Below are 18,921 nucleotides of genomic sequence, written 5' to 3' on the forward strand. Positions count from 1 at the left end.
CAGGTCGCCGAAGTAGAGCAGAGAATGGGCACGTGGGAGTTCACTGAGGGCACAAACCTGGGCATCAAATGTGACGTCCTTTCCTTGCTGGTGTATACGGTGCAGTTCTGGCCTATTCCCTGAGACCGCACTGCCAAGGTTACCCCAGCCAAAACCATTGCATAGTTCTTATATAAATAACCTTTTAGCACTCAATCAAAGAATACTGCCTCATTAGTGTGTGACAGCCCACAAACTGGGCCAGTCATTGTTTAGATATCTCGCACAGAGGTCTATTCAGCACAATTGCAAATTTGAACATTCCTGTGTTGTGGAACTGGAATTAAACTTTGACGCTGCATTTAAATGAGATTGACTTTCAACAACAGATTATTTTTAGACTTCTGTTGTGGCTGGTTATTATGCGGGAATTGGACAATTTGAGATAGTCCATTGGCTGTGAAACCGACTGGGACGTCCTGAGGTGTTGAAAGGCGTCTTTGTTTTTATATAGGGATGCATCAAGAAAGGACAAACAGGAGAGGGCACTAACCAAACTCATTTTTCTCCTTTGTCCAATGCTGGGGGATTGCTTTACGTATATGTAACCAGACTGAGAGCAGTTGGACAGATCCGGCAGGGCGGATTGGTTACCTGACGAGACGGAAAGGTTGCTGAACCTGTCCAACTAGGTCCGACTCATTACAAAACCGTCATGGGGATGGGTGGTTGGAAGAGCAGCTTCTAACCCCATTGAAAGTTCCCCCACCCCCTGAGCAAACACCTTCGCTCCCGGCCTGCCGACAGCAGGGAAAAGGCAAGCAGTCACTAAACGGAGGTGCCAGGGTTACCTGGTGGCAACAGCACCCGGTGTGTTGGAGGCGACGTAAGAATGTCAGGGACAGGTAAAGACAATGGGATTTCATGGGCTATACGAATTCACTCACTCCTCGGTGAAACTGGCAAGCAATATTGTGGGGATCTACCAGAGAGAGCGAGAGAGAGAAACGGAGGGTAATTTAGTCAGAAACCTTCCCCTGACGTGGGGAGGTTCGGTTTATCGCTGACTTGTGCGAGGCTTAGTTTATTTTTCACAGTTGGGATTGCTACATGCTGACAAAATTCCTCTTAAAGTAACGAAAAAATGCCAGGTTAGTTGCGTTCACAGGATGGTGCGGGGTGATGTTAAATAATGGAAGTTAAACTTTTCAGTCTTACTGTGCCTCAGCGAGCAGCCGTTGACATGAATGCAGTTTATGTGTCAAACCTCACAACAATACCTTGTATTTATATAGCACCTTTAACTCCATGAAACAGTCCAAACGCTGTGCAACAAAATTTGACACCAAGTCAATGAAGCTGTCAATCAGATGACAAAAGGATGGTTAATGAGGTTCGTTTTAAAGACTATCATTACAAAGCAGTAGAAGGCAGGTTTAGCGAGTAAGTGTAAACTGTTGGCAGTTATAGGCACCGCTGCCATTACTGGAGTGCTTAAACTCGAGATACTGATGGATACCACAGACAGTCCTGTGGATGGTGGAGCTGGAAGAGACAAGGAAAGGCTGAGACGCGACAGGGTTTGAAAGCAAGAACTTTATAATGGAAACATTACAAAACCCAGAGCCAGTGTAGGCAGCAAGCATTGAAATCAGATGAGTGGAACAAGACTTAGTGGAAATCAGTGCAGAATGTTCAAATTCCCCAAGGTATGGTTTAGACATGCAGGGTGGGGAGTAACCAGGAATACTTTGGAATAGTGGAGTTCAGAGGGACCAAAGGTATGAATGAGAATTTCAGCAGCTGAACATTAAAGGTAATGGTGAAGTCAGGTGATGTTTTGGGGTGGGAACATGTGGTATTAATGATGGTGTGGAAATCCAGATGGAAACTCACCTTGGGGTCAAACATGCACCAAATATGTGAACAGTCTGTTTCTAGGAAAAGGGATCAAGCTGGTGGCTGGGGAACAGTTTTTTTTAAAGAGGATCTGAAGACATTGACTTCAGTTTTCCCAATATTTAGTTGGAAGAAATTCCTGTTCATCCAGTACTGGTTGTGGGATAAGTGGTCTGACAGTGTAGACAGTGAAAGAGTTAGTAGTGTTGATGGTGAGCTGAAGCTAAGTGGTCTTCAGCATACTGGGGTTAACAGATGCTGTGTGATTAGTGATTTTTGAGAGGATTTGTAGCTCAGGTTGATGGTAAGAATGTAAGCTCGCTGAGCTGGAAGGTTTGTTTTCAGACGTTTTGTCACTACCCCTCTCTCTGACCTATTTCTTTCATCCTACCCTCATCCACCTATCACATTCCCAGCTACCTTTCTCCCAGTCCCACCCCACTCTCATTTATCTCTCAGCCCCCCTTGGCCCACAAGCCTCATTCCAGATGAAGGGGTTATGCCCAAAATGTTGATGCTGCTTGATCTGCTGTGCTTTTTCAGCACCACACTATTAACTCATATATTACATGATCTATTGATTAGTTTTGGTGGTTTTCATGGCTTGATTTTTCTGATTTGTTCTTGGTGATTTGCTCTGTAAGATGAATAGCGTTGTAGCTGCCTGGTGTTTTGTGGAACATGAGTAAATATGTTGGGTGACTACCATTCAAATTGTTACAAAATTCTCAGGTACAAAAGTTATTAATTATGAAGTTAGCAAACAAGGCAGAAGATTAGGATTGGATAACCTGAAATATGGAATATAAAGTTGATATGTTCCTTTGAGACAAAATAAAACAAATCAAAGAATACAGTCCTGTGAGGAAAAGGAGTTTAAAACTAAAGGCTTTAGACTGATGGGTGGCAGAATTCAAACTGAGATGAAGAGGAAGTACTTCTCTTAACGAGTTGTGAATCTGTGGAATTCACTACCCCAGAGTGCTGTGGGCTCCAGGACACTGAATAAATGTAAGTTGGAGGCAGATTTTTCATTACTAATGGATTCAAAGGTTAATGCGGGCAGACGGGTAAGCCAAGTTAAGATTGGCCATGATGGTGTGAAATGGTGGAACAGGCTCAAGGGACTGAATTGCTTGCTACTGCCCCTAGTTCTTAGATTCTTCAACTCATATTTGAAAGGAAGGCATTTAAAACAGCTGTAGAAAACCATGAAGGCCTTAGAATAAAAGAGGAAACTATGAGGTGTCTGTGTTTACAAATGGGAGTGATAATCAGAATGGAATGGAATGGAATGTCACGTGTACAGAGATACAGTGAAAAGCTTTGTCTTGCAAGCAATGCAGGCAGGTCACAGAGTTAAATAGCATAGATAAGTAAATAATAGGTAAACAGTGGCAAAAACAAAAACACAGGCACAGGCGAATGTTAAGAGTTTGTGAGTCCATTCAGTATTCTAACAACAGTAGGGTAGAAACTGTTTCAAAACCGGCTGGTGCGTGTGTTCAGGCATCTGTACCTTCTCCACGATGGTAGAGGTTGTAGAAAAACATTGTCAGGGTGGGATGGATCTTCGAGAATGTTGTCAGCCTTTCCTTGACACTGGACCTGGTAGATGGATTCTACAGATGGAAGGTTGGCCTTTGTGATTGTCCGGGCTGAGTTCACCACTCTCTGTAACCATCTCTGATCTTGAATGGTACAGCTGCTGTTACAGTTAGTGATACATCCAGACATATGGGGCTATCAGTGGAGGATGCTAAACAGTTGTTTGAGATAACTAGAAAAACCATAGCTTCTGAAATGGTTAGAGAGAGCAGGGTGGATAAGTCAGCAGATGCTGAAGACCACACAGTCTAAGATATTTAAAGAGGAAGTAACACAGACACTAAGTGCAATTTTTCAATTCTTCTCATAACCATAAACAGTGTTGGATGACTGGAGGGTCTCACACATAAAACCTGCATATGCAGAGGACAAGCCAGTTATTGTGGTGCCATCAGTGGGCTAAGTCCTGAACTTGAGATAAAAATGACTGAGTGTTTTGAAATGCAGAGAATTATCAAATACAATCAACACACTGTGGTGCCACGTTTAATAGATCCCATTTGAAGAAGTGATGATTAAAGGCAGATGTATAAATCAAATGCAGCAAAAGTAGTAAAGTTCAGAGGTTTTCCAATAATCATATCATTGAGATTTATTGCAACAATTCCAGTTTGATAAAAGGGAAATGTCACAGTGTATTTTGAGGTGGTCAGGGAACCATGGAGTAGAGTTAATTAACATAGTTTTTCTCCAATCAAGAAGTACGGCACTGGAAAAGCACAGCCAGTCAGGCAGCATCTAAGGAGCAGGAGAGTTGACATTTCGATCATAATCTCTTTATCAGGAATTCCTTCAGGAAAGAGATTGTGCTCGAAACGTTGACTGTCCTGCTCCTTGGATGCTGCCTGGCTGGCTATGCTTTTCCAGCGCCACACTTTTTGACTGACCTCCAGAATCTGCACTCCTCACTTTTTGATAGGTTTGGAGAAAAACTATCTTCCAGGACTTGATTATGGGTCAATTTTTGTTCTCAAAGGCTTCAGACTTTGGATCTTGGGAGTGCTATTTCTCAATTTTTTGATGAGACAAAATGGGGTTTAGTAAATCATAGACACTTTATTAGAATGTGTATTGGATGTACGTGGAAGTACATTGATTGTAATATGCCATTCAACTCAACTAGTGTTTGGCAGTGTTTGTGCTCCACTTGAGCCTTCCCCAGTCCCAGTTTAACAACCTAACAATTTCCTTCTCCCTGATGTGCTTACTTAGATTCTCCTTAACTGCATCTAAACTGTTCTCCATTGGCTATTGTACTTTCTGTGACAGCAAATTCTTCCTTCTCACCAGTCACTATGTAAATAAATTTATTTTGGACTTGCTTTTTGATTTCTTGGAGACCATCCTCATATAATTGAAGGCTTTGAGCTTATGTTTTTCCCCACAAGTCAAAGAGTAATTATCAAAATGTTTCCCCAAAGGCAAAAGCCACTAACCGAAAAGGATAACTTTGAAGGAGCAGTGCTGCGAAAGCTAGTGCTTCCAAATAAGCCTGTTGGACTATAACCTAGTGTTTGTGATTTTTAACTTTGATAACTTTGAAGTTCTGGTATCATCCTGTAAATCTTTCTTGGACCCTCTACTGTGCCTCTTTATAATGCAGCAATCAGAACTCCACAAAATGCTCTAAATGCAATATAAAATGAAACTCTGTGGGGTTACTATTTAGAACAAGAGCATAGAATGAGGGTGTATATTCATGTTATGAATAAATAGAGAGACCTATGATTTCAATGACATTTTTTTGAATGTGCAACAGGTTACAATATCATAGTCAGAGTTGTTGCAGTGTAGTCACTCAGCCCATCATGTCTTTACCGACTCCCTGAATGAGCAATTCACTTACTGCTATTCTACCGCCTTTTCCTGCGTAACTCCACACATTTTCCATTCAGATTACAACCGGGTTCCCTTTTGAATGCTTCAATTGAACCAGTCTCCACCACACTCTCAGGCAATGCATTCCATCACTAAACCACTCACTGCATGACATTTTTGCTTTGCTCATATCACTTTTGTTTCTTTTTCCAGTTACTATATCTTGGGTTTTATAAACCATGCTACAGATTATAAAACTAAAGAAGTAAGAATTAATTTGTTTATGACAGTGATGAGGGCATGGTTAAAGTTCAGCATGCACTTTTCAGTGTCCTATTATAAAAATGATATTAACAATTTCTCCAGCATCAGAAAACTTGACATTTGAGATTTAAATTATTCTTTAAAATTATAACACCATAAGATATAAGAGCCGAGTTAGTCTTTTTGGCCCATCCAGTTTACTTCACCATTTGATTGTGACTGTTTCTCAATCCCATTTTGCTGCCTTCTTTTAGTAACCCTTGCTCCCCTACGAATAAAGAAATTACCTATCTCTGTCATAAATACACTCAATGACTTGGCTTCCACAGCTGTCTGTGGCTATGAATTCCAAAAATACACCATCTGTTGGCTGAAGAAGTTCCTCCTCTTCTCGGGCCTAAAGGGCTATCCCTTCACTTTGAGTCTATGCTCTTGGTCTCTAATCTGTCCTAATCGTGGAAACATCTTCTCCGCATCCACTCCATCCAGGCCTCTCAATATTCTGTAATTTTCAATCCGATCCCTCTCATCCTTTTAAACACGATTGAGTTCAAACTGATTTTGTTGGTCAAATAGGGAGTGACAATGTTCTCTGCTTAGGAATCAATTACATCAACTTGATATGGTCAGAAAAGAAGTGAGAGAGGCGAGGAAACATTTGTTTACATAGAGGTTTTCTGGAGCATGAATTGTTTTGCTCTGGGGACTATTGGAAATGAAGACTGTTACATCTTTTAATGGAATAGCAGATGAACACTTGAAACAGAAGAACTTACAAGGCTTTGGGAAGAAAACGTGACAATGGGATTAGTTTTACATTGCACTAACACCAAGCCAATGCAGTCAGGATGGGCTGAATGGCTTCCTTTGTAACTACAAATGTCTATGGTTTGATATGTTGATCCTGTCCTTGTAAGCAATCCTTATATTGTTGTTCATTTTGTGAGCTGAAAGGCTTATCCATTTCATACCGAGTCACATGAGCTGTGACATTTATGGCTGAGTACTGTACTGAAACAGACAGCAGGTGTTTCTATTTGGCATTCTGGCTGATTCGCCTATCCAAATGTACTCTGCCACTGAATCTGTGAAACAAGTGCCGACATGTTGCTGTCCCCAATTTTCAAGCTGTTGATGTTAATTCTTAACAGGCGGCAAGATAACGTGGGGCCTTTAAACAAGATATAAATATGTAGCAATCAAATGTATCCAATGCAACTGAGGAGTGCCAGACAGATAGTCTGCTCAATCGAAGTTTGAATATCTTAACCTTGAACCAGTAATCTTCTGTTGCAATTATGCACAGGAAATGATTCAGTGCATGTGGCTTTATGTAACGATAATGAATAGAAGATCAAACTTGTCAAGTATGTGAAAATTATATCGGCAACTAATACATTGCTGTCATATGGAAAAATTCTTACAAAATGGCAGAGAATGGTAAGGCATGTACATAGGAGTACTGCACAATTTAGAATGAACAGGCAGGTGATACTACACACACAAACTCCATATAATGGCAGAAAATGCCAGCTGATGTTTACTGCAATGGCAGTGACTAAATTATTTTGTCAGAAAGCCTGAAAGAAAATTACCTGCTGCGTGAATTAATGCCATGACTCCATCTGCTTTTTAACCTTATGTGTCAAACTGAAGTGTATTTAGTCACCACGGTTTTGAGTATGAAAAGCTTATTAAGAGTCACACAAGATTCAATGTCAGGTCTGGGTCAGTGTAAATTACATACTATTTGGTAAACAATTTGTTTACTTTTTGTTCTGAAAATAATTCCCTTGTATGGACTAGAATCATAGGATCCCTATAGTATGGAAACAGGCCATTTGGCCCATCGAGTCCACACCAGCCCTCTGAAGAGCATCCACCCAGACACCCCCCACCCGATTCTCTTCCTGTATCACCTAGCCTGTACATTATGGGCATTTAGCATGGCCAATCCGGCCACCCAGCACATCTTTGGACCATGGGAGGAAACCCACGCAGACCTGGGAAAAACGTGCAGACTACACACATCCAGTCACTTGTGTGGAATCAAACCCAGGTCTCTGCTGTTGTGAGGCTGCAATGCCAACCCATGCCACCTCAAAGACTGAGTGAACATTTCTCCTCTGTGAAGATTTGAGTTATATGATACACCAATATTCTTAATTAAAAGGAAACGTAGCCTAAATTTTGAGAAACCGTCTTTATTTCACTTAAACATTTTACTCAGCAACTTCCTCTATAAATTTTCACCCCTTCTGCCCAAAAGTGTTAATTTTTACCACGTTAGGTTTCCATGTGCACTAAGTTTCTTATGTTCTCTTGCCCAACATACGATTTTATTCTTATGAATCTGACAACATCCCTGGTCTTAGCAAAGTTAAAAAATTTTGGTGCTGGAAAAGCACAGCTGGTCAAGCAGCACCCAAGGAGCAGGAGAGTTGACGGTTCGAGCATAAGCTCTTCATGCTTAAAATGTCCGCTCTCCTGCTTCTTGGATGCTGCTTGACCAGCTGTGCTTTTCCAGCGCCACACTTTTTAACTCTGATCTTCAGCGTCGGCAGTCCTCACTTTCTCATAGCAAAGTTAGGTGGTGTAGCTAGGGCATTGGCAACTGATTGGCAAATGTAGCAATTGATCCTGTGCCCCATCTTGTCCAGGTTAGCAAGGAAGAATCACTCAGTTTCCTTGTGGGATTGGTTAGCTTAGTTGGCTGGATGGCAGTTTTGCTGAGCAGAGTGATGCCAACAGTGTGTTTTCAATTCCTGCGATGGTTGTTATCATGGGACATTCCTTCTCAACCTCTCCCCTTCCCTGAGGCAAGGTGATCCTCAGCTTAAACTACCATGGGTCATCTCTAATGAGAGGATGCCCTGTGGTTCGTCAAGAATACAGTGACTTTATCTTTACCTGATCACTATCCAATGTCTCCTGCTGGAGGGGTATAGAAGGTAAGATTACTGTTGGCTTTTGACTACCAACAGAAAGATACCCATCTTTTAAAATATCAAATATTTTCATTCTAAATTATTATTTAAAATTTTTTTTGGGGAAGAACACAAGTGCTTGATTTGATGGCATGTTTTTAAAAAGGTATGTTTATTCATTCACAGGATATAGGCATCACTGACAAGGCCAACATTTATGCCAGTTCCTAATTTCATTTGAGAATTTAATGGGAGCCACCTTTTTGAAACACAGCAGTCCGTAGAGTTGTAGGTTTCTTGGGAGTCTTAATGACTTGCTAGGCCGCATTACACTGTGGTTACAGTACCCAGCTGAGAGTCTGGAAATGCAAAGACACCTTTCCTTTGGCAAAGACTATGAGCCAGATGGATTTTTACAACAATGTGATAGTTCCATTGTTGCTGTTGCTAGCTGTTTTCATTCCATTTTATTTAATAGTTCCCAAATCCCCCGGGTAGAGATTGAACTCATACCTCCTGATAATGAGCCTGATTTTCTGGGTTATTAGTTCACTAAGGTAACAGATGAGCTACTTTACAGACAGAAGGCACATCTATTATTCTCTATTAGCAAGTTATGAAGTGTCAACTACATTGGGAGGAACTCAGAGATTTAGAACTAGCAGATAGTAACTGAACAAAATAAAAGGCCAGAAATTGAAGCTAAAATAAAAATTGGCAAGAAGAAATTTATACAGAATAACTTTAATGTGATAATTGTTTTTAGCTGAACTCTGCCTGGTGGGGTAATATTACATGCATGCATATAAACTTTAAACTTGTCTGTGATACAGCAAAATGATGACATGAGATCTTTAAGTGTAAAACTCAACAATTCAATGGTGTGGGGGATCAAGCTGGGAGAATCAGAAGCTCTTGGTGTCTCTCAAAGGAATTTCTAATTGTAGAAAAATTTTCAATTTCTATTATCTAAATGAACCAAAAATCATGGATTTGGAGACTTTGCTGCAGTAATAATGGTGAAATTGTAAGTGCTCATTGTTACTCAAGGATATGTTTAGTAGCAACTTCTGATGACTGCACGTGCATAATTTGAAATGGATGTCTAAAAGTTGTTGTCAGAGAAACCGCGCTGTTTCATAGGAGACAATTGTCTTGGTTTCAGGTGACAAATCTATCGCATGGATTTTGGGGTTATTGCCCACCAGTTCCACACTAAAATGACTGGATGCTTCGTTCCAACTTCTAAGTACTGAACAGGCCCTCCAGGAGTGAAAAACTTGAGGGAGTGTGGGGTGGGTAGAGTTAATATTTCATGGAAGAAAATTGCTGTCACAGATTTTGGGAAGAGTATTTTTTTAGACCTTTTTTTCTGAGTCGCTTTTATATCTCTTCCCCATTCCTATCTGTATTTCCCAATCTTCATTTCATTTCCTGTACATGAAATAAATAGAATTTATATTTGCTGTTTTCTTTTTGACTTCCTGGTTTAGATTTATGATTCAGTAAGAATTCACTTTGTTGCTTATCCTAATCACAGGTACTGTAGGCCCCTTGTGGAGCATGTTGCACTACCTGACTGGAAGTCTGTGCTGACAATGCTGTGAAAGTCATCGTCGTAAAGCACAGAAGCAGACCCTTTGGTCTAATTCGTCCACACTGACCAAGTTTTTTAAACTAAAACTAGTCCCACTTGCCTGTGTTTAGCCTGTATCCCTCCAAACCATTTCTATTCATGTACTGATCCAAATGTCTTTTAAATGTTGTAACTGTACCTGTCTCTATCACTTCCTCTGGCAGCTCATATGTGAAAAAGTTGTCCCTCAGATCTCTTTCAAATCTTCCCCCCCTTCACCTTAAAAATATGGCTTCTAGTGTTGAACTGCCCCCTACCCCCGCCCAGGAAAAAGACCTTTGCTAATCACTTTATGCATGCCCCCCATGATTCTATAAACTTATATAAAGTTATCCCTCACCCTCCTCAACACAAGTTAATAGACAGAATTTAGTTCCCCAAACATGAAGTTAGGAGTGACCCTGTATTCCGCTGGGAAGCTATGAGGTGGGGATGCAGTCATCCTCCCAACTTCCTCTGATCAAGTCTGGGACAGGAAGACTTTGCAAAGAGCCATCCAATTCAGATGTTATTTTACTGTAGGAACTCCTGTCTTTCATAAAACTCCCTGTACTTGTTTGCTTCTCATGCAAATTGCAAAGAACAAATTGACTCATTTAGGTGGTTGTTACACTTAGTGTAGTTCATTTGTACTCACAAATATGACTTTAACATATTTGAAATGGTTACAGAAAATTGTTCCCAGGTTTAATGAACTGAGGGAAAAAAACAGTATACAGCACCTGCTTTGTTGTTTAACTCCAAGCGAGTCGACTCTTCACTGACATCTAGCATTAGAATGCTCAAACATGTTGTTTCCCTTCCAGCAGGTAAACATCTTTTAACAATATCTTACTCAGTTATGTTATTAACTATGGTCACACATTCATCAGAAGTGACTGACTGCAGTGATTATACACTCCTCTCTGTGGGTTCTTCTTTCAAATCCAGTACAGGTCTACATGTTTAATCTTTCCTGTCTTCTTTTCATGAAATGGGGTGACCTTACTCATTGACAAATTATATTTCTGAAACTTCTTTTAAAAGTGCAATACTCCATAATACTCAATAGTCTTTGTTTAATCCGTGATTGCATCTATCCAAATGATTATCATCTGTCTTTTGCTTTCTGCAGTAATTTTCTTTTGCCTGAAGACCCTTGCAAACAATTTTCCGGAATTAAAAATGTTTACGTTTTGCTAGAGGCTTCTCAGTTCAAGGTGTTTTCACACCTAAAGCTCTCGTGTCTTTGGCAAGTCTGCAATCGCTGTTGTTTTCTTTGTTGGCAATTGCTCTTGTCTCTCAGCTTTGTGAGGCTTATTTCGGAAAAATAATGGCACAAAAGTTGCTTTCTCAGTCCAGGTCTTTGAATTACGTCACTGTTTAAGGGCTTCCACTGCTGCTGCTGCTGGCATTCAGTACTGGGAAGTGGGGAGCCTGTAGGAAGTCACCTCCAGTCCTAATTATGCAAGCCTACATCGCTTCGTGATCTATTGACAAATCCTGGTGAAGACCACATGTAGTAGTTGCAGTGCCTACTTCTCCCACTAGTCTGCCATTTCTGCAGAGCTGTTAGCTTCTGACTGATTAGAAAGTCTTAGCGATGGGATTTGCATTTGACTGCATCAGTCGGGAGGGCTGAGTCTAACCAGGTAAGTGTTTGATTGGAGTATCATAGTGCTGTACCTTCCAGAGAAGGTCAATTTAGCTCAATTGGCTGGAGTGTTGGTTTGCAAAGCTGTGGGATGACCACAGCTTGAGTGCAATCCCCACACTGGCTGAGATTCCCAAGAAGGACTCTCCTTGTCAATCTCTCCCCTCACCTGAGATGTGGTGACCCTCGGGTTAAATTGTCACCAGTCAAGCCTCTCTAATGAGAGAGCAGCCATATGGTCCGGTAAGACTATAGTGACTTGAGTTAGACTTTCCAGAGAAAAGGAATGTGGATCTCCCACCAGTTTGTCAATCAGTGGACAAAACCCCTGTCACCATATTAATTCCTGACTTATGGGTGGTGAGGTGTATTGAGAAAGTCATTCCTTAACCACTAAGAACAGAATCCGGACCAGTGATTTGATGGTAATCCTTATCGACATATATTAAAGTAGTGTATTCACTAGCAGTTTAGTGATGTCACATCAGCTATTCCTCTATCATAATTACGCATGGGCAATATGTCACAATGATGAAGTGTACTGTCTTTTTCATGAAAACATAATGGGCTTTATATCTTGTATAGCCTCAGAGTGACTCGGAAGTTGGCCAGTTGCTTGTTGAAGTGCAACAATCATAATCTAACACCATTGAGCCATAAAATCATAGAGATGTACAGCATGGAAACAGACCCTTTGGTCCAACTCGTCCATGCCAACCAGACATCCTAACTTAATCTAGTCCCATTTCCAAGCAGTTGACCCATATCCCTCTATACCCTCCTTTCCACATACGAATTCTGATGCCCAATAAATGTTGCAATTGTACCAGCCTCCTTTACTTCCTCTGGCAGCTTGTTCCATACACGCACCACCTTCTGCGTAAAAACGTTGTCCCTTAGGTCCCTTTTATATCTTTTCTCTCCCACCCTAAACGTATGCCCCCTCATCCTGGACTCCCTCACCCCAGGGAAAAAACTTTCTCTATTTATCCTATCCATGTCTGTCATGATTTTATAAACTTTCTGGTCACCTGTCAGCCTCTGACACTGAAGGGAATACAGCCCCAGCCTATTCAGCCTCTCCCTATAGCTCAAATCCTCCAACCCTGGCAGACCCTTGTATATCTTTACTGAAGCCTTTCAAGTTTCATATCTTTCTGATAAGAAGAAGACTAGAATTGGACACAATATTCCAAAAGTGACCTAACCAATGTCCTGTGCAGCTGCAACATGACCTCCCAACTCTTGCATTCAGTACGCTGACCAATAAAGGAAAGCATACCAAATGCCTTCTTCACTATTCTATCTACCTGCGACTCTACTTTCAAACAGCTATGAACTTGCACTCCAGGGTCTCTTTGTTCAGCAACACTCCCTAGGACCTTACCATTAAGTGTATAAGTACTGCTAAGATTTGCGTTTCCAAGATACAGCACCTCATATTTATCTAAATTAAACTCCATCTGCCACTCCTCAGCCCATTGGCCCATTTGATAAAGATGCTGTTGTAGTCTGAGTTGCCTTCTTCACTCTCCCGTTTTGTGTCATCTGCAAGCTTATTAGCTATACCTCCTATGTTCACATCCAAATCATTTATATAAATGATGAAAAGTAGTGGACCCAGCACCAAATCCTTATGGCACTTGATTGGTCACAGGCCTCCGGTCTGAAAAGCAACCTCCAACACCATTCTCTGTCTTCTACCTTTGAACACTGGGAACATTAAGAATGTCAGAATATATTGAAAGACGCATTATTGCATTAACATATAAACAAACAAATTAGGAGCAGATGGACCCCCAGTCCTCCTCTGTCATTCAACATGGATGATCTGTTTGTGTTCTGAATTCCACATTCCCATTTACCCCTGGTAACCCTGATTCCCTTGCCTCACAAGAAATTATCTGTCTTCACCTAAACCATGTTCAGTTACCCTGCTGAAAAATCTGTTGCTGGAAAAGCACAGCAGGTCAGGCAGTATCAAAGGAGCAGGAGAATCGACGTTTCGGGCATAAGCCCTTGATCTCCGAAACATCGATTCTCCTGCTCCTTTGATGCTGCCTGACCTGCAACGCTTTTCCAGCAACACATTTTTCAGCTCTGATCTCCAGCATCTGCAGTCCTCACTTTTTCCCTCAGTTACCCGGCCTCCATCATCGCCTGAAGCAGAGTTTCAAAGTCATAGAGTTACAGAGCTGTACAACATGGAAACAGACCCTATGGTCCAACTCATTCAAGCCGACCAGATAGCTTTAAAAAATGTAGTCCCATTTGCCATAATTTCTTCTAACCCTTCCTATTCAAATTGGTCTTCCTCCAATTTAGAACTTCAAAATATAGATCTGGTCTACCCTTTTCCATCACTATTTTAAAACTAATAGAATTACGGTGGCTGGCCCCAAAGTGCTCCCCCACTGACACCTCAGTCACCTGCCCTGTCTTATTTCCCAAGAGTAGGTCAAGTTTTGCTCCTTCCCTCATAGGTACATCCATATACTGAATCAGAAAATGTTCTTTTACATACTTAACAAATTCCTTTCCATCTAAGCACTTAACACTACTCAGTCCCAGCCCATGTTTGGAAAGTTAAAACCACATACCATTACCACCCTATTATTCTTACAGATAACAGAGATTTCCTGACAAATTTGTTTCTCAATTTTACACTGACTGTTGGGGAGTCTATAGTACAATCTCAATAAGGTGATCATCTCTTCTTTTAATTTCTCAGTTCCACCCAAATAATGTAATTGGACGCACACCCAGAAATATCCTTCCCCAAATACATCCATAATGTTATCCCTAATCAAAATCAGCACTTCCCCTCCTCCTTCGCATCCCTCCCCTCCCACTCCGGTATGTGTATAACAACTTCCTGCTGGTCCCTCTCCCCTTTGAGAGCATTCTGCACCCTTTCCAAGATATCCTTGATCCTGGCACCAGGCAGGTAACACACCATTCTGATTTCTCGTTGTCTGTCACAGAAACAACTGTCTGTGCCTCTGACTAAAGAATCCCCTATCAAAATTGATTACCTGGTACCTGATGTACCCCTCATTAAATTAGAGCTAGTCTCAGTACCAGATACGTGGCTGTGCGTGCTATATTCCCCTGAGAATACATTGTCCCCTCCAGCATTTTCCAAAACAGCATACCTGTTTGAGATGGGGATAACCACAGAAGAACTCCTGCACTCCCTGCCTCCCTCTCCCACCTTTTCTAGAGGTAACCCATCTATTTGACTGTATCTGCACTTTTTATGCCTTCCTGCAAATGCCATCTATCACAATCCCTGGTTCCTGTAAATTCCTTGCTGCCTCCAACTGCTGCTCCAACCAATCCATCATGCATAGCCCTGAGAAAAAAACCTTCCTCATATCTCTCCTAAAAGACCACTGCCTCATTTGAAACAGTGTCCCAGAAGGGGAAACATCCTTTCCACATTTACTTTGTGAAGGTCACTCAGGATCTTGTAGATTTCAATCAAGTCACTCTGATTCATCTACACTCTGATGAAAACAAGGCCAGTCTGTCCAAACCTTTGTCTGAGGCAACCTACGAATTCTAGGTAAACTTCCTCTGACCCTTTCCAATGTATTTACATCTCTCCTTTAATGATGATGTAAGAAGCCATAGTCCACAAAGAACCACTTCAAAAACATGGGGGAGGGTGAGAGTCAGGGCCCCTTCTTTAAGTCAGCAGACCAAAACTTCGCATAGTGTTGGGATTTGATCTTAATATTGTCTTGTATAACCAAAGTACAACCTCTTTGCTTCCGTGTTCACATTTTCTCATGATAAAGGATATCATGCCATTAGTTTTCAGGATTGTGTACAGTAACTGCACATTACATTGAGAGTTGATGCAGATGAGGCAATAGCAAGAGGCAGACGAGCTAGTGGGAAGGATTTTACTGGAAGGAACCAAGGGATCAGTTAACGCAAGGAGTATCAGGAATAAAAGTGATGAACTTATCACCAGGTACTGATCCATGCTCTATGATTTTGTGGCCATAACAGAGACATGGGTTTCTCAGGGGCATGAATGGTTGCTGGATGTTCCAGGGTTTAGAGCATTTAAAAAAAAAGGGAGGGGGGAAAAAGAGGACGGGGTGTAGCACTACTAATCAGACAGGGTATCACAGCGACAGAAGCTTCCATTGTCGAGGAAGATCTGCCTACCGAGTCAGTATGGGTGGAAATTAGGAACAGCAAGGGAGCAGTCACCTTGTTAGGGGTTTACTACAGGCCCCCCAATAGCAGCAGGGAGATGGAAGAAAGCATAGGTCGGCAGATTTTGGAAAAGTGTGAATGTAGTAGGGTTGTTGTAATGGGTGACTTTAACTTTCCCAATATTGATTGGAACCTCCTTCGAGCAGAAGATTTGAATGGAGCTGTTTTTTAAGTTGTGTTCAGGAGGGTTTCCTAACTCAGTACTTTGACAGGCCGATGAGGGGAGAGGCCATTCTAGACTTGGTGCTCGGAAACGAGCCGGGGCAGGTATCAGATCTTGTGATGGGAAAGCATTTTGGTGATAGTGACCACAACTGCCTCACATTCTACATCGCTATGGAGAAGGAGAGGATTAGGCAAAATGAAAAGATATTTAATTGAGGAAGAGGAAATTATGATGCGATTAGACATGAGTTAGGAAGCATGGATTGGGAGCAATTGTTCCATGGTAAAAGCGCTATAGACATGTGGAGACTGTTTAAGGAACAGTTGTTGGAAGTGATGAATAAATATGTGATGTATATGGACTTCAGCAAGACATTGATAAGGTTCCCCATGGTACGCTCATTCAGAAGGTCAGGAGGAATGGGATACAGAATTGGCTGGCCAACAGAAGACAGTGAATGGTAGTAGAAGGAAAATATTCCACCTGAAAGTCTGTGGTGAGTGGTGTTCCACAGGGCTCTGTCCTTGGGCCTCTACTGTTTGTAATTTTCATTAATGACTTGGATGAGGGGATTGAAGGATGGGTCAGTAAGTTTGCAGATGACACAAAGGTTGGAGGTGTCATTGACAGTATAAGGGGCTGTTGTAGGCTGCAGTGTGACATTAACAGGATGCAGAGATGGGCTGAGAGGTGGCAGATGGAGTTCAATCTGGATAAATGCGAGGTGATGCATTTTGGAAGGTCGAATTTGAAAGCTGAGTACAGGATTAAGGATAGGATTCTTGGCTGTGTGGAGGAACAGTGGGATCTTGGTGTGCAGGTACATAGATCCCTTAAAATGGCCTCCCAAGTGGACAGAGTTGTTAAGAAAGCATATGGTGTTTTGGCTTTCATTAACAGGGGAATTGAGTTTAAGAGTCATGAAATCTTGTTGCAGCTCTATAAAACTTTCGTTAGGCCACACTTGGAATACTGCGTCCAGTTCTGGTCGCCCTATTACAGGAAAGATGGATGCTTTGGAGAGGGTTCAGAGGAGGTTTACCAGGATGCTGCCTGGACTTGGAGGGCTTATAATATGAAGAGAGGTTGACTGAGCTCGGACTTTTTTCATTGGAGAAAAGGAGGAGGAGAGGGGACCCAATTGAAGTATACAAGATAATGAGAGGCATAGATAGACTCGATAGCCAAAGACTATTTCCCAGGGCAGAAATGACTAACACGAGGGTCATAGTTTTAAGCTGGTTGGAGGAAAGTATAGAGGGGATGTCAGAGACGGGTTCTTTACACAGAGAGTTGTGAGAGCATGGGATGCGTTGCCAGCAGCAGTTGTGGAAGCGAGGTCATTGGGGATATTTAAGAGACTGCTGGACATGCATATAGCCACAGAAATTTGAGGGTGTATACATGAGGATCAGTGGTCGGCACAACATCGTGGGCTGAAGGGTCTGTTCTGTGCTGTACTGTTCTATGTTCTATGTTCTATTACCATCTTGTGGCTTATGCAGCAGAGCGCTCTGCTCCTTGGAATTCTGCAGTTGTTCTCTATTTAAGAAAAATTGCTTTTCTGGGTTTTCCTGCCAAAATGAATAACTTCAAATTGTCCCACATTATTTTCCTCCTGCTAGAATTTTGTCCACTCACTCAACTTGTTTGTATCTATTTATGACCTCCTCAAGTCATCTTCACAACATACCTTGCCAACTATCTTTGTCATGTGCAACTTTAATAACCATACCTTCACTCCCCTAATCTCAGTAGCTCACAATTCAGAATGTGCTGCTCTAAAAACGATCCCAAATATATGCTATGAGCCTCTCATCCAGGCTACTACGGCCAGTATGATTTACAATTTACGTATAGATTGAAGTCACCTATGATTATTGCCATCGTTTTATGTCCAGCACCCAATGTTATTTGTTATATGCTTTGTCCTACAGTGAGGTTACTGTTGGGTCAGTAGACCACTTCCACTAATGACTTCCTTCCCATACCTATTCCTCATTTCCACCACAACCGATTCTGCATCATAATGTCCTGAACCAAGTTGAAAATGTGTTGCTGGAAAAGCACAGCAGGTCAGTCGACGTTTTGGGCATGAGCCCTTCTTCAGGAATGTCCTGAACCAAGGTCATTTCTAATGATTGCACTTTACCTATGTTCCTATCCTTCTTGAACATCATGTGCTCATTTGAGACAAATTTGAATGGCCAGTAATTAAACACTGCAATTAATCATTTTACATTTTCTTTCAAAACATGAGAAACTGGCTTTACTTGGATGAAATATGTTGTGTTTGCTCGGATTGTCGCTTCATGTTATCGTGTGCAGAAACAGGAAGATTGTGTCAATTTAGTGCCAGCTCATGCTAACCTGTGGTTCTCAGTATTTCCTTTACACCCACTACATTCATTCATCGAATATCAATAATTAGTGTTGGAAATCATCGTCCCATATCAAATTGTCTATGACTACTTGTAGCTGGTGATTGCACGCACCTTGTTGTGATACCGGATGGTTGTGAAGTTAATCATGGAGCAGTAACCAGTCATGGAGACACTCAAGCTTATGTTGACAGACAGGATGATATAGCAAACAAAAAAGACTTTTGAACACATCAGGGTGTTTTTGTCCAGAGCTTTAAAGGGCAGGGTAAGGGAAAAGACCTTGTCAACTTAACATCTTCTCTTGACAGAGCTCTTTGACAGGTTCTCCTGACAGTTTTGACAGGTCTGTTTGACACTCCAAATGACTGCAACAG

At 41.6% G+C, this 18,921-nt stretch overlaps 1 protein-coding gene across 1 annotated transcript in view; it reads left to right on the forward strand.

Moving 5' to 3' along the window:
* Positions 1-611: 611 nt before the first annotated feature.
* Positions 612-18,921, forward strand: part of ncmap (non-compact myelin associated protein) — an 81,134-nt gene continuing 62,824 nt past the window's right edge. The window contains exon 1 of the mRNA XM_060847570.1: positions 612-884. Within this exon, the coding sequence (XP_060703553.1) occupies positions 872-884 (13 nt within the window). The 5' untranslated portion in view covers positions 612-871. The remainder of the gene's footprint in view (positions 885-18,921) is intronic.

Source organism: Hemiscyllium ocellatum, chromosome 30 (assembly GCF_020745735.1).
Source record: "Hemiscyllium ocellatum isolate sHemOce1 chromosome 30, sHemOce1.pat.X.cur, whole genome shotgun sequence".
In the NCBI taxonomy this organism is placed as follows: Eukaryota; Metazoa; Chordata; class Chondrichthyes; order Orectolobiformes; family Hemiscylliidae; genus Hemiscyllium; species Hemiscyllium ocellatum.